At 34.4% G+C, this 23,301-nt stretch overlaps 2 protein-coding genes across 2 annotated transcripts in view; one reads left to right on the top strand and one right to left on the bottom strand.

Moving 5' to 3' along the window:
* The window catches only part of LOC128994152 (serine/threonine-protein kinase Sgk2-like), a 39,341-nt gene extending 23,918 nt beyond the window's left edge, over positions 1 to 15,423 (bottom strand). The window contains exons 1-2 of the mRNA XM_054418475.1: positions 15,275 to 15,423; positions 536 to 657 (exon numbers count right to left, since the gene is read on the bottom strand). Coding sequence (XP_054274450.1) covers positions 536 to 634 — 99 coding nt within the window. The 5' untranslated portion in view covers positions 635 to 657; positions 15,275 to 15,423. The remainder of the gene's footprint in view (positions 1 to 535; positions 658 to 15,274) is intronic.
* LOC128995591 (uncharacterized protein K02A2.6-like) lies at positions 9,192 to 23,081 on the top strand. The gene is made up of 3 exons (XM_054420608.1): positions 9,192 to 9,416; positions 12,920 to 13,082; positions 20,011 to 23,081. Exons 1-3 carry the CDS (start codon positions 9,192 to 9,194, stop codon positions 23,079 to 23,081), a joined length of 3,459 nt encoding a protein of 1,152 aa, XP_054276583.1.
* Positions 23,082 to 23,301: the final 220 nt, after the last annotated feature.

The raw sequence follows: 23,301 nt of genomic DNA on the forward strand, positions 1-23,301 counted from the left end.
TCTGGGAAAGGCTAATTCAACAATGATCTTTTTTAATGGAGAATCAACTAAAAAAGCAAGTCTATGTGACTGACTCGAGGAAATTATATTCAGTAGTTTAAAACCAAATTTAAGATGTTTAGGTTGGATTATGAATTTTTGTTTGATCATGAGAGATGAGTAAAAACAATTTGATTACAGTTAATATTATAGATGGAATACAAACATCATAATAGTTAGTTCTTGATTTTTGCTGCCCTCTAAACAAATTCTTACAAATAATTTTGTATGGAACTCAGTCTGCACACAGGCCCAGCCCATGTAAACCAATTTCTTCTTCTGTTTGACATTATTACTTATTTCTTTTTGAAGTTATTATTTTTATTTTTATAATTATTCTTTCTGTCAGTTAGAAATTTTAAATACTTATTTCAGTTGGACTACATAAAAATACCATGTAAATATGTTTTCAACATTCATGTGAAAAAAATTCAATTATAATACTTTCTCAACTTATCTAAATTCTAGCCACTATGCAATGAAATTTGTTGCTCACCGTGAATTTCTTGTTCAGGTGCCAAGTTTCGGTTTTCTGAACGCTGGCCTCGATGTCAACGGAGGCGGACTGTCGCGAGCTCTCAGGTTTGGCCGTCATTCGCTGACACGTCAATGCTGCCACTGCGACAGACACCCACTCTATGAGCGTACCACAGCTTATTAACATGTCTACCAACTGTCACAACTTGTAATCGTGGTTATCAACTGTCCCTTGTCACTAACAACGGTCCTGTACTTGAGCGGTTAAAAAACACACTTAGTTTTAAAAACCATACATGAAGATTGAGACATTTTAGTTTTGTAACGCACACTGCACCTGTCTACCCTGTTTGAGGCTAAAGAGGACTACAGCTTTGGAACACTTACTAAAACCTCACAGTAATTTGATAAAGACATCCAATCATGAGTGTACAGTACAACAGGTTATTATAACAAGTCTACCGACTGTTATAGCTTGTTATCATTAGTTAAAAACTGTCCCTTGTAACTGTAGGTCTACTTGGCAGTTAAAAGATCACTCAGTATTCATAATCATATGACGTTTTACAAGTCAGCATTTGATAGTACACAACCTATGTTTTGTCACACACACAGCACCAAAGCTCCTACACTATTCAATGCCGAAGAGGAAGTCCTAGAACCCTCTAAATCCAAGTGGTAGACTCACCCACTGAAATTTTTGATTGTGTTACATCAGAGAATTGATATACACACAAAATAGTATGTAACAATTTTCAGTTTATTAAGCAAAATCCTTCCTAATTTACAACCATGTTCCATTCCTAGATTCTAGCGTGATGCTCTTAATGCTCACATTTTTCACTAATTGACTTGTTAGTTGAATCACCATTCGTCATCAGACATTATTTGACAGCAGTTTAACAAAACTATCAGTTCTTATGAGATGACAGCTACCAATAGCTACCAGTTTTATCAAATAAATTATTGTTAATTAAAAAATATTTTTAAAACAATGGCGTTAGTATTCACACGATTGTTAACCATAAATTTAGTGAAGGTATATCTGTAAACTAAAACAAAAATTTATAAAATAAGTATAAAAATGTATGAAAACAAAATACAGCAATATTTATATTCAATTAAACTACCAAATAAATTTAAATAAATTAAAGTCACAGCTTCCTATACAATATAGCTTTCTAATAGTTGAAACGTATATCAGATAGGTAGTTGAAAACTTGCATAACAAAATCTTAATCTTTTGAAAGCAATCTTTTAAGATGCATTCCAATATATGCTGTGCAAAGTACCAAGTACAAGAGGTTCATATAAGAAAAACAATCGTAATTGAGATCAATTTCATTTTGTAGAGCTACGGCAAAGAAGTGTTAATTTTTTATACAAAAGTTAGTTAATAGTTAAATTTCGTACTCTCGTACGGTACCTACCGGTACTACTAGTAAAGTAAAGTTGTTCATTTTGCTAACCCCATTTCTCCGACCCTCAGCCCAACGGAACTATCTGAGCTCTATAAAAATCAAGCTATTCTTAACATATATTGCAAAGATGGCAATAGGCTTGTGTAAAAAAACCAAATAAATTAGTCAGTAAACTTTCTAAAATAAAAGAGCTAGGTTTAAAATTGTTGTTTATATTTATTTAGATAACGGAAATGAAAACCTCAATTTAATTAACTTTACTAAAAGTATTAAACTGTTTGGAAAACAAGGTTAGCAAACAGCAATCTCTTGACACTTAAACTTGTTATAAATAAACCACTACCATTGGCAAAGACTAACTTTACTATTATTAACGAGACAATATTCCTACATAAAAGGGTAACCTAATTTAATAGTTATGACAAATAAAAAAACCACAGACCGTTATGAAAATTACAAAAAATGCATATATAAAACAATTAAAGTACAAAATTGGTTTATAGTGAAATAAATACACAACTAAAACGTCCTTGCCTACATAAACATTTTATAAGTGATCGTAGGGCAAAATAAGAACACAATAAGTTGACTTCAACGGTTATTTGCACTGCACAGCTAATTACACTATGAGAACACATGGAATGTGAGAGAGAAAGACTAACACTGAGGTAACCACCTGACTCAGCTCCAGCTGATTATATCATAGGAGAGAATAGCAAAACAGCTGATTTGTGTTGAATTTATTCTCTTCCTAGACATTCTTAGTAGATACAGACAGATTTTTCAAAGAAGTGTTAGGACAGTTTTGTTTTTACTGCTAAAAAAGAATAGAATATTATTTTGGTCATTGGTACTTAAAATGTTTTATTATAGACTACACAAGAAGAGTTCTTATTCCGTTGTAAAATCTGAAGCTCATTTTTTTGTCTAGTTTGTGTTGATGACACTAAACGCTAGTCTTTGTTTCTATAATTTTAGGCTAGAGTTAATTTTATAGTTTGTAACTTTTAGCTATAAAATCAGAGAACAATTTATAATTGGATCTCTTGCAACTGTCTGCCGTGAGTTTAAAGCCCCAAACTCCTGACTTAAATTTTGAACAGATATGGTGCTTGCTGAGGCCTTCCCTTTATCAACACTTTTGGCACTCTCACTAAACTAGTATTAAAATAACTGAAATAACACAAAACAAATTGTAAACAAAAACATGTCCCTAGAAGCACTGGACAAAACTAACATTAAAATTGTCTTCATTGATCCATAAGAATGACAAAGTGAATAATCTATGGTTTTAACTTGGGAAAATTAATGACGTTTTATGAAATGATTCACATTTATCATCACTATTTATTTGAGACTTCCTCTTATTCCCATTAATCTTTGCTGAAACTTGTTTGGTAGCAGTGTACATAAAATATTGTAAACAATTGTATTAGGTAAATAAGTAATTTGATACAGTGAAATTAAAGGTCATTAATAAATAATTTGACCATGTAAAGATATACGGCAATGTATTCCTACATATAATCTGAATTATTTAGAAACTAAAAACAGTCATAAGGCTAGCTCATTTTACTTGATTGCTTTTTATAATAATTAACAACTACCTTTTTCTGATTATTGTGGTTATTTTTCAATGTTTGTACATGGGTTTTTCTAAACTGGAGTGTTAAAAATAAGGAAAGCAAACTATTTTTCTCTTTGTACTTTTATTTTAGCTTTCTTTTGATTAAAGGTAAATCAAGGGAAAGAAATCCAAAATTGAAGTTAAGAATTATAAAGTTCACATTAAAGTCAGATTTAAAAAAAGATCAAAACAAAACCAATTTTTTGAAGAAACTAAAATCATTCTTGGCTCCTTAAACTAAAAACTAATTTGGCTCCCTATAGTATAGATGAGTTTCTAAATAAAAAATGAATCCAGCTAAATCAAATTACCTATCCATTCTAAAATAATTGTCAAATTGTATAGTTAAGTCTTTTAGATTAAATTGTATAACCAATTGTGTATGCTTTGACACTATTTATGTATATAAAATGTATAATGTAAATAAAGATAACTAGTGGCTTATAGGGACATAAGTCCCTAAAAAGCTCAAATGTAAAACAATTTATTGCAATTCCGGTATTTAAACAAACGCAGAATAACATTATCTATGTGTCAGGATAGGTATCCCTGGTACACCATATCTTTTGTGTAAAAAACAGATATGGTGTTTTGTTTGCTTTATTTGTTGATGTTATTTTCAATAAATAATTTGAATCACTCCAGAGGTTTAACATGAAAAGGCAGCAAACATATCATTGTTTGTGAATAAATACTGGTTTACTAAAGGTAGCTTTGGTCTTGTGGTTAAAAATGAGGATAAGTAAAAGCTTCCCTGATTGGAATTTTAGAAATTGTCTTCGTCAAATAAATATGAAAAGGCAAATATAATAGGTTTAAAAATAGGTTTAAAATAGGTTTTGAGATAAGCTTATTTCTTGGTCAAAACCGCTGAATTATCCCAGTTTATTTCTAAGTGTATACTCCTTTTGTTAAGGTGTAACAAAATTAGTGTAAAGTAAAGGCATCCCATTGACCAAACTTAACCCTAGATTTGTTTCTGATCAACATAAAAAACTACTAAAAGTTTACTTGGTGGTATTCCTTCTAAAGGTACGATTGACTTTACATATTCTATCAAAATATGCCTAATCATCGGCTGATTCCAACTTATTTTGCGACTTAATGCCTTCAGTAAAATTTGTAATGTTTTGTTTAACATAGACTAAATTATTAAAAATATAAATACTTGGAATTGTCATTATATTATTATTTATAAAGAAAGGTTTGCAGTTGACTTTATTTGGTATATCAAACATGATCCGCAGGGCTTTTCTTTGCCAAGTAAACACCCTGCTGGCCCCACAGCTATTTCCCCAGAGAATATTTCCATATAATAAGTGTGTATGAAATAAACTATGGTAAACAGAAAGAAGTGTGTGATTAGATACACAGTTTTTTAGTTTTCGCAATAAAAAACAAACTCGTGACAACTTAGATATTACATTGTTGGTATGTTCTTCCCAAGTTAATTTTTTATCTAAGAAAATACCTAGCAATTTAACAAAATCTGGATTTTCAATTTGGTTTCTACGTAGTGTAAAACATATTTTCTCTGTCTTATCACTATTAATTTCAAGAAAATTACTCTTAAACCAATTATTACCAATATCGATCATGTTATCAATTCCACGGATTGCTGTGTTAAGATTGTCAGAAGGCCAAATAAACGATGTGTCGTCTGCATATAGAACTGTTTTACAAGGCATAGCATTTGGCAAATCATTAATATATAATATAAACAAGACTGGCCCAAGTACTGACCCCTGTGGCACCCCAGCAAGAACCTCTTTAAAAGCTGATGTTTGTTTACCGGAAGCTACATATTCAATTCAATTCAATTCAATTCAATTCAATTCGTTTATTCACGGCAGAAGCCATTGTACAATAATGCCATTACATACGGGAGATAACAAGCAATAACAAATACTAAATAATACCACAAGCAATAATAAATACTAAATAATACAATAGGTGAATACAAGATGCATAAGGATAGTAATACTACTGAATAGAACATACAAAATTAGTAACAGGTGGACTATGAACAAAAGAAGCTAGCATTACAAAAAGATATGCAAGAGGATATCAGGTGACGTGCGAAAGGCATAATAATAATACTGAAAGAGAAACAAGATGCATACAAATCATAATAGCAAGACATGTAATAATATTAATAAATAGTGTCATACAATAGTGAGTAAAAATCAGACTCTGGACAAACCAAAAAAGAAAGAAGCTAGCATTGCAAGTAAAAGTACAGATGGTTAACGAGCAAAGAGATACAACTGAGAATGAGACACAAGATGCATATTGTTGTCTGCCACAAAGGTAGGTTTAAAAAAAATTTAGTTCCTGGTGTTTTATACCATAAAAATCCAATTTCTGCAAAAGTATGGTGTGCAGAACTGAGTCAAAGGCCCTGCTGAGATCCACAAGGGCCAGACTCATATAGTTGCCAGATTCAAATGTATCCAGAATATCTGACACTATGGATTCAACGGCTAAAGTTGTGGAGTATCCGGGTCGAAAGCCAAATTGATTGCTATTCAGAATTTTGTTATTTGATAAAAAATCAAAAAGCTGTATTTTAACACAATTTTCAATTATTTTTGAAAAAACTGGAACCATTGAACTCACTCACTCACTCACTCCCATGGCCATTTATGCCCAAGGCGGGATTTGGCCGCACCAACAACTGCTTTCCATCTCTCTCGATCTTCTGCCTCTTCCACTTCTGCCCCCACTTCTCTGACGTCCTTGGAAACACTATCCCACCATCTCTTCTTGGGCCTTCCTAATGGTCGTTTCCCTTCTGGCTTTCCTATACTTGCTTCTTTTAGTAGTGAACCTCGTTCTCTCCGTAGTGCGTGTCCTGCCCACCTTATTCTCCTTGCTTTCACGTGTGCTACTACATCATAATCATTGTACATATTCCTTATCTCCCTATTATGTCTTTTTCTCCATTCTCCATTTTCTTGTATTGGTCCATATATCATTCTTAAAATTTTGTTTTCAAAAACAATCATTTTGTTTTCTTCTTTTTTATTTAAAACCATTGATTAGGAACCATTGAAATGGGACGATAATTGGAAACAGAAGATATATCTCCTTTCTTGAAAATTGGCACTGTTTTGCATATTTTCAGACAACTTGGAAATGTGGAATTTAATAAGGCAATATTAACTAAGTAAGTTAAGGGTTCTAGAATGTATGGAGCTATATATTTGACAATTTTGTTAGAAAAGCCATAAAAATCTTCAGAGTTAGAGGAACTAAGTGATCTTATAACTTTTAAAATTTCAATTGATGTTACCGGCTTCCACGAAAAATTGGTATTAGAAACATTTTCCTTATCTAAAAAGTCGTCAAAATTTGACCCGCTTCCCCCTCCATTAGAGAACTTGTCTAAAATTTGTTTTCCTAATGCAACAATTCATAACTCGAGTAATACGTCAGATAAATGAATGCCGATGCTTGATGGCAAATCTACGCGTGCATACCTTTAATTTAAGACCAAAATCATGAAACTCGGTCGGGTAGAAGAGGCGGACGGACTCGGAAAAGAAAAACCGATATTTTTTAATATAATAGATATATATATGTCCGTTAGCGCGATAACTTGAGCATAAATTATCCGATTTGGATGAAATTTGGTACAAACATGTAAAACTACGTTTATTCTTACGAGTTTGCAAACCAGCATAATCGGACCATGGGAACGGGGGTTTATGGGGGGTTTTATAGGGTAAAAATGAGGTTTTCCCATTTTGACCCTAAAAACCCAAAAAATGTGCAATTTCTTTTTAAACAGTTTTGTAGAGCTTAAAAAAATAAATAATTTAGTATGTTGAAGTGCTGTTGTATGCCTAATGGTCACAGAGAAAATTCAAAAATAGTGTAATTTAAAATTCCCATGTTATTTTTATGGATAAAATAAAAACTGTTGTAGTTTACTTGTTTATGGATATATATATTGATAAAATTTGGCAAATTTATTTATTTCATCTTTTAGTATTGACGTATGGTCAAAAAACACATTTTACCTTCCCCGTAGCAGCAAACCAAAGCACCCGTTAAATCTAATGTTTTTTAAATTGGGAACAAATTTTATGTCTTATTTATGGAAATATTTTAGTAAAAATGTAATCAGACAAGTTGAAAATCGCTTAGTCTGCAGGTTTGCTGCGGCGGGGGTATTGTTTAAATATGCTATATCTGCAAAGCAAACTGATATTCATGTTTTAAACTACCTTTTTTTAACGATTTAGGTTCACTAAAATTGTAAACTTCATTTATTAGAATATAAAAAAAAACTTAAAATGTTAACTTGAAACAGTTAAAAGTATTAAAGTAAGTTAGAATCATAAGCTTATTAAATACAAATATTTTGGTTTGTTAACAAATCCACCAACCCCAATACCCTTTTTTTAAACTATAGGGGAGAGTACAAACAGTTAACCCATGCACGGCTATATGTGGCTCAACAAACATTGTGATGCAATTGACAACTCAGCAGTTAAACAACAATGCAGCCTTTGTCAAACCTTCAGAGTCCAAGGAAAATATCAACAAAGTTACAAATGTGATTCATCAACATTGACTGATCCAACAATTACCGTAGTGCTAGTTAAATCTACACAGATCTGGTTTTATGGTTACACACGGTTTAGTTTGAATGTTGAAAATTACGTTTTCCTCGTTTTGCTTTTTGAGTTAGCAAAAGAATTTGTCTATCCTTCTATCGGGACGCATCACGGATGTTACCTCTGGTTCACTACATTTTTTGTTATAAAAACTGTTGTTTTTGTTCGGCAGGTTTGTCTCCTGCCTTACCTTTTGCAGAAACGGTTTTGGCTACTCTTACCCCTCTCCCAGTTGTCAGTCGACCTTGGGGAGTGTTCCAGTAAAACAGCAGCGCCCTGTGATGTAACGGGTTTCCAGGAGCCTAGTTCCGTGTGTGCCCGGTTGTGTTTGAGCTTATTTTGCTATATTATCAAATGGATGAAGAAGAACGAATTGCGTGATTGTTGGCTAGTGTTGAAAGGGAGGACAGGGAACAACATTTAGTGGAAAGAACTAAGTTACCGGTGCGTTTGTTCTGGAACTTTTTTTGGGGAAAAAGAGCTTTGACAAAATGAGTAGTCCTTCTAACAAATGATCAACATTGGTTAATAATATAACCTAAAAATTACCTGACTAATATAGCCTAACCTAACTTCAAACATCTGCAATATCTATCTACTTGTTCTAAGTTCTCTTGTAAATGCCATCTTAGGCCCATGCATTATATTCCTCATAGTTATACTTGTCTGTAAACCATCCTTGCATGTTGTATAGTTTGTAAATTGGCTTCTTGCCGTTGAAATAAATAAATAAAACACATAATGTCACGAATCCGCATTAGTTTACAACTTAATCCAGGCCTATGCTCAGTGGCACTAATAATTGGAATTACCCGCTTTGTTTTATTGGTTAGTTCTTTTCTTGGATTCTTTTTCTAGAACCCTATCTATAAGAAGGGTGACCACCAGAGGCTTGGTAGCTATCGGCCCATCTCCATAACACCTGTCTTCGGAAAGTTGGTTTAAGCCACCATAAAACCTCAGCTTGAAGCATTTTTTGAGGGACTTAACCTCTTCTCGAACATGCAGTTTGGCTTCCATAAGGGCAGGTCAACTGTTGATGCTGTTGCAAAAGTTGCTGCAAGCGTGAAAAATGCATTTGAAAATCATCAAGCTCTCTCTCTGACTCTCTGTGATATCAGTAGAGTGTTTGATTGTGTCTCCCACTCCATCTTGAAAAGGAAACTCCACTTCTATGGGATCAGGGATGCCGCTCTTGCCATCCTAACTACGGGAATGTTGCTGAAAGTCAACAGTCCCGGAAGATCATATAATTTATACCTGTGCCACTAGGTCAAAAACTACAATGTTTGCAGTGTCTGTAGATCAAAAGTCCCAGTAAGTCAAATAGTACAGTCCGAGCTAAAAACGTGGTCTATGTTAAAGCAATTGACTTATTGGGAATTTGACCTAATGCAACAGCAGTTTTAATATAACGAAATACGGTAAAATACAAGTTCAGTTTCGCTGAGTCAACAGTGCCGGAAGATCAAAAGCAATAAAAGTGAACGTCGATTCAGTGTAAAGTAGACCTCCTGCAACGCTTACTACACCAACAAAACTCGCTTTTAGTTACTTCGTGTTTTGTCATAATTAGAATAAAGCTAAAATTATCATATTTGGTACATAGCTTATCTATTAATGCTTCTTGCCAACTGTTTGGTCAACACTGTAAATAGGTATAGTTTATGTAATGAAAAGCCTTTCGTCAAAATTTGTGGCATAAAATACACGCAAGGACGATCTGAAAATTTCTGGTTATTATATACGTTTGTAAAAGGAGATCCATTTAATTGTAGAACTATTTTATGAGTTATAATGTAGTCTACACATAAAATTATGCCTCGGAAGGGTTGAAACCTGTCCAAACTATCATATATATTATTAAAACGTAAATGAGGTTTTTCACATTCTGAATCAACCAGTCGACGGATTTTCATTATTTTTATGTTGAAAGAAAGATAATTTTGAGAACTAGGGAATGTCAAAGCCATAATTATAATTAAGGGTCCCAGTTTTTTAGAAATTAAGTTTCAATTTTTAAAAAGTCTAGCAGCCGACGCTTACCTTCTAAGCTAGCTTTTAGTACAATATAATTTGCTTAACATAACAGCTGTAAACATTCAGCATTTGGATTCAAATTTAAAGACATATTTAGAGTTGACTTATTTATACTATGTGTAATGCTGACCATTGATCCATTCAATTCTTAGGTATGAGGATGGCAGATTAATTAAATATGCATAGTAAAATTGTAGGATGTTCAAATTATTTTTAAAGGAATCTTTATAATCATTGATTTGTTTTAGTCCCATATAATTTGTTTTAACTAACAGCTGGTTGAATGTACTATTGTTCTATATAACTATTACGTTTTTGGCGAATATCCCATATAGGGAATAAGCTATTACCGTAGTACTTATGGTAACACCTGGACCCGCGGGACCGATTTAATTTTTCGTTTTGAGGTCCCTAGAGGCCAAAAACACCATCCGTTCAAATTCATATATACAGGGTGATCAACTCAAGGAGTCCACCATTGGGAAATCGGAAACGGTAAGAATTAGAGAAAACTTTAAATGGGGCACATACCTTTAATTTTTGTGGCAGTTAAAATATGATTTTAGTTTTTTATCATGTTTTCGGATAGAATATGCAATTTAAAAACTTTGTTAACTTTGACATTTTTTTGATAAACCCACTCGTTTAGGATTACAGCCTATGGAAAAATGACTTCCGGTTTACATTTTACATCATGTAGCTCCTAAACGAGTAAGTTTAGAGCAAAATTGCAAAAAGTAAATCAGTCTTAGAATTGCATCTACATTCCTTTAAGACTATAAAATAAAAAGTTTTCCACTTTTCAAGTTTGCCGCCATTTTTTTAAATAATATAATTCATATTTTTAATGAATTTTATGGTCTTTTAGGAATGTGGATGCAATTGTAAGACTTTTTTACTCTTCCCATTTTTGCTATAAACTTACTTGTTTAGGAGCTACATGATGTAAAATGTACACCGGAAGTCATTTTTCCATAGGCTATAACTCCTAAACGAGTCGGTTTATCGAAAAAATGTCAATTATAGAAAAGTTTTTAAATTGCATATTCTATCCGAAAACATGATAAAATATAGGGTGTTCCATAAGAAATTTCAAATTTGGCCGCCATTTTGGAAAATGGCGGCTGAATTTCAAAAAACTAAAATCATATTTTTAACTGCCACAAGAAATAAAGGAATGTCCCCCATTTAAAGTTTTCTCTAATTCTTACCGTATCCGATATCCCAATTACAATTGAAATTGTAATTGGACACTAGTAAGTACCAGTGCACTTGTTGCTACCTCCCCCCTTCGGTTTCATGTATTCCTCTCAATCACTTCAAACCTAGGAGGATTAAACATTAATGTTAATTAATGTTAAATCCTCCTAGGTTCAAACCTTTAACACCCAGATCGAAACTCGCCTGTCGTTATTTTAACATCGCTTAATTTTTTTTACTATATTTTTCAAAAAAGGAAGATTAAATTGATTTACTTTGGATTTTAAAAAGAGGACGTTTTATTTTATTAAAGATTTATGGTGATACGTAAATATTGTGGTATAGTAAAGTATGTAGTTAAGTGTTAAATTTCGAAATTTTAGGGTGAATCGAGATGAATCTTTTTTTTAACATGGGTCTCTCCTACCTTAACGTACATACCAAGTTTCATAAACATCGGTTGGAAAAGTGTAAAGATAAATATTTGTATGTAAAAAATACAAAATGGCGGATATCTGGTAAACGAAACGATTTTGGAAAAAATGTTATCGTTCATTTTCTGTTTATTTTGACCCAAGGAATTACTAGGTAAAGTGTCTCTTCGCTTATTTTTAATACCTTGTTTGTGATGTATTCTTATTAATATAAGTGAAAAATGTAAGCTGGTAATACAGAAAGATGTTTTATAAATAATATGAATGTACTGGTAATCTGTATATTCATCTTTTTCTTGTCCTTAGAACTGTAAATTAAAAGTCCACTCACTCAGCAGTCGCATCGTACGATGTAGTTCTTTCCATGCGTTGCGAAATGCTAAATTTGCCGTCCTCTTCAACCCAAATTATCTATTGAACCACTGATTGTAAAAAATTCAAAAAAATATATTTTACGCATCACACTTTTGGCTACAACTTTGCCACAGACAAAACCTCTCTAACCCAAAAACAAACAAAAATCTCGCATGCTAACTTTTTCATGTTAGAAATCACGATTTAAAACTATTTCACCATACATATCAATTTTTATTAATTATATCGGTAAATAGTTTAAAGTTCCAACAAAATAGTCATTGAGTAGGACTAACCAAGAAGCTCTGTGCCAATTTTCAAAATCTTAGCACAACTTTAAGTACACCAAAACACGAAATTATTGAAGTCATGCGTCGAGAGGACTATCGTTGTTTTTAACAGATTATACTTTTGACCTTCCGGCACTGTTGACTCAGCGAAACTGAACTTATATTTTATCTTATTTCGTTTTATTAAAACTGCTGTTGCATTAGGTCAAATTCCCAATAAGTCAATTGCTTTAACATAGACTACGTTTTTAGCCCGGACTGTACTATTTGACTTACTGGGATTTTTGATCTACAGACACTGCAAACATTGTAGTTTTTGACCTAGTGGCACAGGTATAAATTATTTGACCTTCCGGGACTGTTGACTTTCTGCAACGCGTCCCTAACTACTTACCTCGAACGACGCTCGCAGGTCGTACCAGTTGGTGGAGCTGTCTCCGGCACTCTGCCCGTTGATTTTGGTGTTCCCCAGGGTTCAGTGCTTGGGCCTACCCTTTTTCTCATCATGATAATTGATCTTGACGACCTTGGAACTACCCTCATGTTTGCGGACAACACTTCTCTCCTGTCAGCTGGTATGAACATCGATCAAGCTTTAGTCATCTCCAGACAGCGTCTTAAAGATACAACTGCCTAGTTTTTGGCAAACCGTTTTCAACTAAACGAGGATAAGACGTAGCACATCATCTGCAGCCATTCCAGAGATCAGCCTGGTGTTCAGGATCCAGTAAAATTGCTTGGATTTGTTCTTGATGGGAAGTTCAGCTGGACCCATCACATAGACCAGACGACCAACAGACTCTCTCAGATCTGTTTCCTCCTCTTAAAACTAAAATTCTGTGAAATGGAGGCATATTTGGTGATTGTGTACCATGCCCTCTTTCACTGCCATGTCAGCTATGGCCTTCTTCTCTGGGGACACTCACCAAAGGTTGTTGAAGTGCTTAAGCTCCAGAAGCGTGCAGTAAGGATTATTACTGGGAGTGAGTATTGTGCTCATTGCAAACCCCTTTTTGCACGACTTGGTTTGCTTACTGTAGTTGGCCACTACATACTTCTCTGTCTGGTGCATGTTAGGGCCAATATAGGCTAACAACCTTCATCACTCGTGATGACGTCCACCAGCACAACACCAGGCAGCGCCATCAGCTTGATTTACCCAGGGTGTGATTATCTAGGAATTTAGTTACAGTATGTCAGCTATAAGTCTGTAATAAGCTGCCACAACATAATATCCAGTTTTTGGACTTAAAAACATTTGAGGCAGTGTCCATGTGCAGGCCCGAGGAGCGGCCCACCGAAAAATAACAAACAAAGTGAGAACCATGGATGGAGGTTCAAGAACATCGCTATATCTGAGAGAAACGAGCTGTAACTAACCAATTAAATAAACAACAACAAACATTAACAACAATACATGAATTAGGTACCTTTAAAAAAACTTTAAATAATTTAGCTACCCATCTAGCCTACTAACTTACAAGCATTTCTTTAATCATCAAAATAGGCTAATTTATAGATAAGATTTTACTAGGCTAGCTATTACTTTTCAAAAATTCCTTTTTAAATTAACAAATAAATAACAATTTCATCAAGAGCCGGGCCTATTACGACATCTCAGAGTATCTAAGGGATGACTTAAGAAACCTGTAAGTTAGCCTGCCGAAGGTACTGTAAATAGTTGTAAATATTGTTTTTCGATTAGTAACCGTGTTAAGTGACGCTATCAATCCCACATTGTGGGTAAAAGAGGAAGAAGGAGGTATAAGGTAGACGATCCATTAATCCTTTATTTAAGATGCACATAACAGTGAGTTAAAGGCAACAGAGACAAGCAGACAAGAATTACAACAAAATAATAAAATTCAAACTATCATAGAGTAGGTTATTTAGTTTTTGTGAGCAAAAATTGTTTGCACCATTGTTTTCAGGTAAAAATTTAAACTTAGTTTCTGGTGAATTACTAGCCTATTAATTAATATAGGCTAGGTTCCCACAGTCACTTTATTTTGCATGATTTCCAAGGATTGCTTTTAGGCCTAGACAACTTAAAGAGCATAAACTAAGGGTACAGTTTCTTAACTGGGCTACGCTAATATCGATTGAAACTATCGATTCGATTAGTAAACTTTTGTGCGGTTTTTTCACCATCAGCAAGTTTGGTTGGTTAGTTTAGGTTATGATAGTTTAATTTTATAATAGATATATTTAAAAATATTGATTACAGTAGACCCCCTCTTAACCGAGCAACAAGTAGGGCACACGCTCTACTTATTGCTGACTTTACCCCCCCTTTCTTATCCCCCAGGTACATGATATTGATACTGTCGTGTCCGTTAAAGTGTCCTCTATCTGGTGACATCATCGGTAATATGTTACGCGGCCGTATTTTCCCGCAAATCGGCCAGCAATAGATTTTTTCGGGCGTGCGCACTACTTATGGCTGGAGTTATTGCCAGGTTCACACCAATACCACTCGCTTCACAGATAAGTTGGCTTAGGTAAGCCTAATTAAAAATTGTATCCAGTAAACTCTGGCAGGTGATTAAAGAATTAAACTTTTAGCCTATGAGAAAAAGTTGCAATTGAGGGCCTCTTTAAAAAAAATTGTTGAACTGCTTATATTGTGAACAATAACCATATTCTTGACTTGTGAAAATCGCTTAAAAGCTTGAGAAGTTGTGGAGTGGAGGTGTTATGAAATCCACCCTTTTTACATGTTATCCAAAAGGGAAGAATAAACAATTATCTATGAAATTTTGCTTACCTGAAGAGAACTTGAATGAGAGATTACACTCTGAAATATTTAATAACAAATGTCAATTGAAGCTAGAGCTTCAAGACGCATAATAATCACTCTTTCAAAACTCAAACAGACGATTGAAACTAGAAACTAGAAAGAAGAAACACAACAAATTTGGCAATCAATTATGACTAAACTGTAATGTCAAACAAACAGAAACAAACAGCACAGAGAGAAGAAGAGAAGAGGTGGTGGTGAGGGAGTACCAACATTAACATTCCAAATTTGAAATAAGTCACTTTACCAAACAGCGATGAATATAATAATACGTCAATACGTGTCATTCAAACTTAATACCAGTAATACTGTATGTACAGCTGAATCCAGCCATTGATCAATCTATATACTGTAGTATAATATAAAGAGGGTACTCTATTACCAGATGAGGGTCTAGTATTACATTTAACGATTACTTATATTAGTAGATTTGTCATCCTTATGGATCAGCTGAAGCGCTGAAGACTGATTAATAAGTTTTATTTTTTCCGGTACCACTAGGTGCGTGTTTTGGTTAATATTTTCTTTTTGTCATTTTAGTTATTTAAAACATGGTTTTAGCAAATAAAACTATCTAATCATAAACAGTAAACATGACATTAAAACCAAGCTTTAAAATGTACAATGGGATAGGAAGTTGACTTGTCTTGTGTTGGCATGTCTAGTCTACGGTATTTACGTATCAGATAAATTTACCAGGGACCACAGGGGTCACAGAACTTTTCCCGAGCTTCAAATGACGATGAATAAATATCTACTTAATACTGTTCTATGAAATGGCGACCATACAAAGTAGGTATTTTAAGCCATGTATGAATGGAGATGAGTGTAGGATGAGTGGCGATCTTGTAGTCTTGTTAGTGACTAAGATCGACATTCCTTAGACACAGCTGTTAATTAATAGCCCATACAGCTAAGGGACCTACAGTTTATAGTGGAATCCGAACCACATTTTTGCCTTGGTAATTACGAATTGGTCTAATTATCAGGATGGTACTGCGGATAGTCGTAGTACTCACCCGTGCGGACGTTAATCCACACTGGGGAGTATCACATCCACAGTGCATGCCAATAAATATCCACAATCCGTGACCTTCTAGTAGCTCGATTACAGGACGATGCCACCCGTCCCAGTCTTGGGGAGATGTATAATCAATTTTACAATCAATCAATAGGGATGACAAATCTACTAAGGGAGTATGTTAGTATGTTTAATCTATAATTTTAGGAGTATCTAGTATCTAATGGGGTAGAGACCTTGATTTTGGTCAGTATCAAAGTGGGAAATTCATAATCCTTAATACTTTTTAATACTTTACAGTGAAATGGCGACCAATCAAAGTAGGTATTTTAAGCCAAGTATGAATGGAGATGAGTGGCGCGATCTGGTAGTCTTGTTAGTGACTAAGGCCGTAGGCCGACATATTCCTTGAACACAGCTGTTAATTAATAGCCCATACAGCTAATGGCAACTAAGGGACCTACCATAGTCCTACATGGTCCTACTAAAGTGGAATCCGAAACCCTCACATTGCTTAGGGTGGTACGTTGGTAGTATAATCATAATTGAAAAAGAAACTAGCCTAGTCGGTTCAGTTATTGCTATGTGATCGAGTAAAACACACACACACAATCAGATTTTAGCGAATTTCCCATATAGGGAATAAGCTATTACCGTAGTACTCATGGTAAGACCTGGACCCGGGACCGATTTACTTTTTCGTTTTGAGGTTCCTAGAGGCCAAAAACACCATCCGTTCAAATTCACATATATATATATGTGTGTCCGTTAGCACGATAACTCGAGCAAAAATGATCCGATTTTGATTAAATTTGGTACAAACGTGTAAACCTACATTTATTCGAACGAGTTCGCGAACCAGCATGATCGGACTAAAAGGCGGCCGTGACTATAGGAATTTTATGGGGTAAAAATATGTTTTCCCCATTTTTGACCCAAAAAACACAAAATTTCACAATTTCTTTCCAAACCATTTTGTAGAGCTCAAAATAATAAATAATTTAGTATATTGAAGCGTTATTATGCGCCTAATGGTTACGGAGAAAATTCCAAAATATTTTAAATTTAAAATTCCCATGTTATTCTCGTGGAGAATAAATCAACTAACTGTCGTAGTTTGCTTGTTTATGAACATATTTTGATCGAATTTGGAAAATACATTAATTTTGTACAAAACTATTAACATTTTACAACAAAAAACACTTTTTACCCTCCCTGTTGCAGCAAATCTAAGCACTCGTTAAACTAATTCTATTTTGATATGTTTTAACATTCTTTAAATTGCAGCTGACTTTTAACTTGTTTTTGTTATTGTTTTTGTTTCTAGTTTTTTGACTCATGAATAAGTTCAGTTCTATTTGATTAAACTAATTTACCTATCAATTTATTAGTCCAGTCAATGAATGATCCAAAAGTAGGTGTAGAGTGCGTGAGCAGGTAACTAAGCGATTCCTTCAGAAACTTGTTCAGGGGGCTTAGGGTGTTAACATACCAAAAGTCCTGACTCCTAGGTGGTGAGCCAGGGGGTGGAGGGGGGAAAAAGGGGGGAAAAAGGGGGGAAAAAGGTACGAATTTTGGGTTTTTTGATTATATCTCGAAAACTATCAACTTTTTGTATACTATAGTAAATTATAAAATTGAAGAAGATTAAATTTTCTACAAGAAAAGTACATAATGTGTTTATTTTGGTTCAACAGATTATGATTTATAACTTATTTAATTGATATCTTATTAAAATACTCCTTCCATAAGAAATACATGTAAATTAGTATGCGAAATGGGGCGAATCCTATCCGCCCAAAGGAAATATAACTGATATTCTGGAAATCTTGACAAAATTTCCAGTAATTTGACACTTTAATCATGAAATTTGGTCAAAAATTAAAGCGAGGGTGAGCGTTTAAAAATGGGATGATTTAAGGTTTTTTTTTGTATTACCAATAAAAAAACACTAAAACTCGACATTTTGTTACCTCGCCCTCGCCTTAATTTTGGGTCAATTTTAATGATTGAAGTGTCAAATTACTGGAAATTTTGTCAAGATTTCCAGAATATCATTTATATTTCCTTTGGGCGGATAGGATTCGCCCCATTTCGCATACTAATTTACATGTATTTCTTATGGAAGAAGATTTTAATAAGATATCAATTAAATAAGTTATAACTCGTAATCTGTTGAACCAAAATAAACACATTATGTACTTTTCTTGTAGAAAATTTAATCTTCTTCAATTTTATGATTTACTATAGTATACAAAAAGTTGATAGTTTTCGAGATATAATCAAAAAACCCAAAATGCGTATCTTTCTCCCCCCCCTTTTCCCCCCCTCCACCCCCTGGCTCACCACCTAGGAGTCAGGACTTTTGGTATGTTAACACCCTAAGCCCCCTGAACAAGTTTCTGAAGGAATCGCTTAGTTACCTGCTCACGCACTCTACACCTCATTCCTTGACTGGACTATATGTATTTACTTCAAACATAAAACTGGCGACGAGGATGGGATTATGGAAAACTTGGAGTGCAAGATAGTTTATTCAATTCTACAGGCTAATTCATTATAATGTCTGAAGATACATTACCAGCAACTCTTAATAATCCTATGTTGGTAAGTCAACCTAGATGTGAAAAATTTAACCCTAATTTATGCGACATTGATGTTTGGAATATTAAATTCAAGGCAAATTTATGTTTGGGCAATATTACAAATGATGATATTAAAAGATGTTTATTCATTGACTGCCTGGATAGTACAGTTCTTAAAACATTGGTAACTATTTGCAAGCCAAAAGAAATTAGTGAATTCACTTATGAACAACTTTATGAACTTCTGGTAAAACATTTCAAACCAGTAAAGTTTAAAGTTGCCGAAAGAGTAAAATTCTTTTCACTGAAGCAAGGTGTTGAATCTTTGCCCACCTTTGCAAGTAACTTAAAAGAATTAGCCAGCAGTTGTGATTTCCCTGGTGACTTTTATCAAGATGCTCTCATTACATCCTTCATAATGGGTATTAATGAAGATTCTATTAGAGCTAATTTACTTCAGAAAGATTACACAGATTTCAATACTGTACTTGAATTTGCTAGAACATTAAGTTCAGTTTTTACCACTTCAGCAAAGAAAAATCTTATTTCATTTTCCGATAACGAGAGCAATGGAGAGGTTCTAAATACAAATTCAAACTATTTATGCTATTCTTGTGGTGGTAACCATTTTAGGAACCAATGTAGATTTAGAAATGCAATATGTAATAATTGTGATACAAAAGGTCACTTAGCAAAAGTTTGCAAAATTAAAAGGAGAACAGATTTTCAAAACAAAGAAATTGGTGGACATGGAAAAGGAACGTACAACCGACAAGTAAATTTCACTGACAATGAAAAAGGAAGAGATTCTAGGACCTTTATCGACTCTAACATACTTGATTGTTCACCTAAGTTGACAAATGAAGCTATTTTTTCTCTTGGTCTTCAGTGTCATAACGTCAGTGTATTTTCTCCAATTTGGGTTTCTATCTGTATCAATAGTATTTTAATTAATATGCAACTAGATACAGGAAGTTGTGTTTCTGTTATATGTCAACGAACTTGGGAAAGATTGGGAAAATTTCCTTTGTTACATTCAAATACAAAACTGACATCTTATAGTGGCCATTGCATAAACTTGATTGGTGAACGAACAGTTAAAGTGACATTCAAGAAAACTAAAAGAGAGCTAAAGCTGTACGTTGCTGAAGGTGGCACTCAGGATCTTTTAGGTAGAGACTGGATCGAGGAGCTTAAAATCAACGAATTGCCACTTAATTCATTACAAAGTGATTCTTTATGGGTTTCCAAGGAAGTTGATGACATTTCAAGGTCAGGGTTTCAAAGTTCACTTCCAAGAATGAGCTTAAGTAAATTAATTGATTCTAATAAGGAACTCTTTTGTAACAAAAGTGGCCATTGTACAAAATTCACGGCACACTTAATTTTAAAGGAAGACGCTTCTCCTATTTACAAGAAGGCAAGGCCAGTTCCATTTGCAATAAAGGACAAAGTGTGCGAGGAAATCGACAGGCTTGTAGAAGCTGATCTGATAGAACCAATTGACTATTCTGATTGGGCTGCACCTTGTGTAGTTGTTAAAAAACCTTCTGGTCAAATAAGAATTTGTGCAGATTTTTCAACAGGATTGAATCAGGCTTTAAAGATTCAGAAATTTCCTCTACCTACACCTGAGGAAATATTTGCTAAGTTGAATGGAGGAGAAAAATTCTCAGTCATAGATTTATCTGATGCCTACTTATCAATACCAGTAGATAGAGATTCACAAGACTTACTAGTGATTAATACCATCAAAGGACTTTACAAATACAAGCGACTTTGTTTTGGAATCGCATCCGCTCCAGCTATATTTTCTAAAGTTATGTACAACATGTTGAATGGGTTGCCAGGCGTAGCAAACTATCTAGATGATATAATTGTTACAGGGCACAATGATGAAGAACACTACAAAAATCTAGAGAATACTTTCAATAAAATTAAAGAGTTTGGATTCCAATTGAACAAAGATAAATGCAAGTTTATGCAGGAAACAGTGACATATCTTGGGTTTGTCATAACTAAAAATGGCATACAAGTTTCGGATTCTAAAGTTCAAGGCATTGTAGATATGCCACAGCCATCAAATGTCAAAGAGTTGGAGGCATTTTTAGGTATGGTTACATACTACTCCAAATTCATACCAGAATTTTCAAAAGTGTGTTATCCTTTAAATCAACTGCGGAAGAAAGGAGTAGACTGGTTGTGGACTGATCAGTGTAAACGCAGTTTCAACAAATTAAAAGACTTGTTAATGAATGCACCTATACTAACACATTACAATCCAGAGTTACCCATCATTCTTGCTGCGGATGCATCAGCTGTAGGAATCGGTGCTGCAATTTTTCATAGATTTTCTGACAACTCTGAAAAGCCTATTGCATATGCTTCAAAAACATTGACTTCCACTGAAGCGAACTATTCTCAAATAGAAAGAGAAGGGCTGGCCATCATTTTTGCGATAAAGAAATTTCGCCCATATCTACTGGGAAAACACTTCATTTTACAGACCGACCACAGACCCTTGCTTACAATTTTTGGATCTAAGAAAGGGGTACCTACCACAACTGCCAATAGACTTCAGCGTTGGGCACTAATACTGTCTAACTATACGTATGACATTGAATACATATCTACAAAAAATTTTGGTAAAGTCGATGGTTTGAGTAGATTACCGTCATTTCAACCTAACTCTTTTGATTCCAATGATGAGGGACACCATACAATAGTAGCGACAATTCAAACAGAAGTGCAGTCCGAGATTCCTATTACTTGTACTGAAATCGCTGAGGAATCGGTTAAGGACCCTGTTTTGAAGAAGGTGATGCACTATGTAAAAGTTGGTTGGCCTAATAAGTGTCCAGAGGAGAACTTGAAGCCTTATTTTTCTAAGAAAGATGCACTGACTCTACATAATAACTGTCTTCTGTGGGGAATAAGAACTGTTATTCCACCTAAATACCGAACTTACATCATGAACTACTTACATGAATCTCACAATGGCATGGTCAGAATGAAGTCAGAGGCTCGGGGTCATGTGTGGTGGCCAGGTATGGATGCTCTAATTGAACAGACTTGTCACCGTTGCCGTGAATGTAACTTGTTTGCAAAAGATTTACCAAGTAAAAAACATCTATTCAACTGGCCTAAAGAAAGTGAACCTTGGAGTCGAATCCATTTAGATTTTGCTGGACCATTTTACGGACAAATGTTTCTCTTAGTAATTGACGCTTTCTCGAAATGGCCAGAAATAGTACCTATGTCCTCTATTACCACAGAAAGGACAGTAGAAGCGCTCAAGAATTTGTTGTGTAAATATGGAATACCTAGAACAATCGTCTCAGACAACGGAACTTCATTTACTTCTCAAGGTTTTAAAGATTTCTGCTTGCGTAATAATATCAAACATATTACGACTCCAGTAGCTCACCCAAGTTCAAATGGACAAGTGGAGAAAAATGTAGATACCTTTAAAAGAGCTATGAACAAATTACAGTACAATAAAGAGCCTAGCTTGTTCACAGACAACTTGAGGACATATTTATTTCGCTATCGAGCTACACCTCACACTGCAACTGGACAAACATCTGCATCTTTGTTCTTGGGTCGTAATCTGCGAACTAAATTAGATTTTATCAAACCTTCACAAGAGATAAACTCAAGAGATGAACCTTCTGAAGTGCTGCGATATAAGAAAACCAGAGGCTTTTCTATTGGGAGTAAAGTGTACATTCGTACTTTTGTTGAAGGGAAAGTAAAATGGAAAATAGGAACCATACTTAGACAGTTAGGTAGGAACACATGGTTGATTGATTCTAATGGACACACTAAAAGACATACAAGTCAAATGCGGAAATTTTACCAAGACAATGAATCGGAAGAGGAAGACGACCCCTGCATTAAACAATTACCACAGCTACTGTCTTCTTCAGATTTCCAAGTACGAAATGCAGAAGTACATGTTCGGAATTCGGAAAACCATGGATCACCAGCTGTATTCCCTAGCCCTATAACATTCCCTACAGTAGCTTCACAACATCCGAATTCCACTCCTCAGCTACGACCTAGAACATCCCCTGCAGAAGCTTTACCACACCCGAATGTACCTCCTCAGCTGCGAAGATCAACAAGGACCTTCAGGCCACAGAGGAGGTTAATTGAAGAAGCCTAAACTTGGTGGGAAGAAGTGATATGTTTTAACATTCTTTAAATTGCAGCTGACTTTTAACTTGTTTTTGTTATTGTTTTTGTTTCTAGTTTTTTGACTCATGAATAAGTTCAGTTCTATTTGATTAAACTAATTTACCTATCAATTTATGTATTTACTTCAAACATAAAATATTTAAATAGGGAATACATGTGATATGGATATATTTAAGGAGGCATTTAAG

This window comes from Macrosteles quadrilineatus, unplaced genomic scaffold, assembly GCF_028750875.1.
Source record: "Macrosteles quadrilineatus isolate MER2022 unplaced genomic scaffold, UCM_ALF_1.0 Scaffold_5__1_contigs__length_97177068, whole genome shotgun sequence".
Classification (NCBI taxonomy): Eukaryota; Metazoa; Arthropoda; class Insecta; order Hemiptera; family Cicadellidae; genus Macrosteles; species Macrosteles quadrilineatus.

Coding starts and splice junctions, on each gene's coding strand:
- LOC128995591 (XM_054420608.1), top strand. CDS start 9,192: ATGCAGTTTGGCTTCCATAAGGGCAGGTCAACTGTTGATGCTGTTGCA. Junction 9,417..12,919: donor CTACGGGAATGTTGCTGAAA/GTCAACAGTCCC, acceptor CGACGCTCGCAG/GTCGTACCAGTTGGTGGAGC. Junction 13,083..20,010: donor CACTTCTCTCCTGTCAGCTG/GTATGAACATCG, acceptor GTGAACGAACAG/TTAAAGTGACATTCAAGAAA.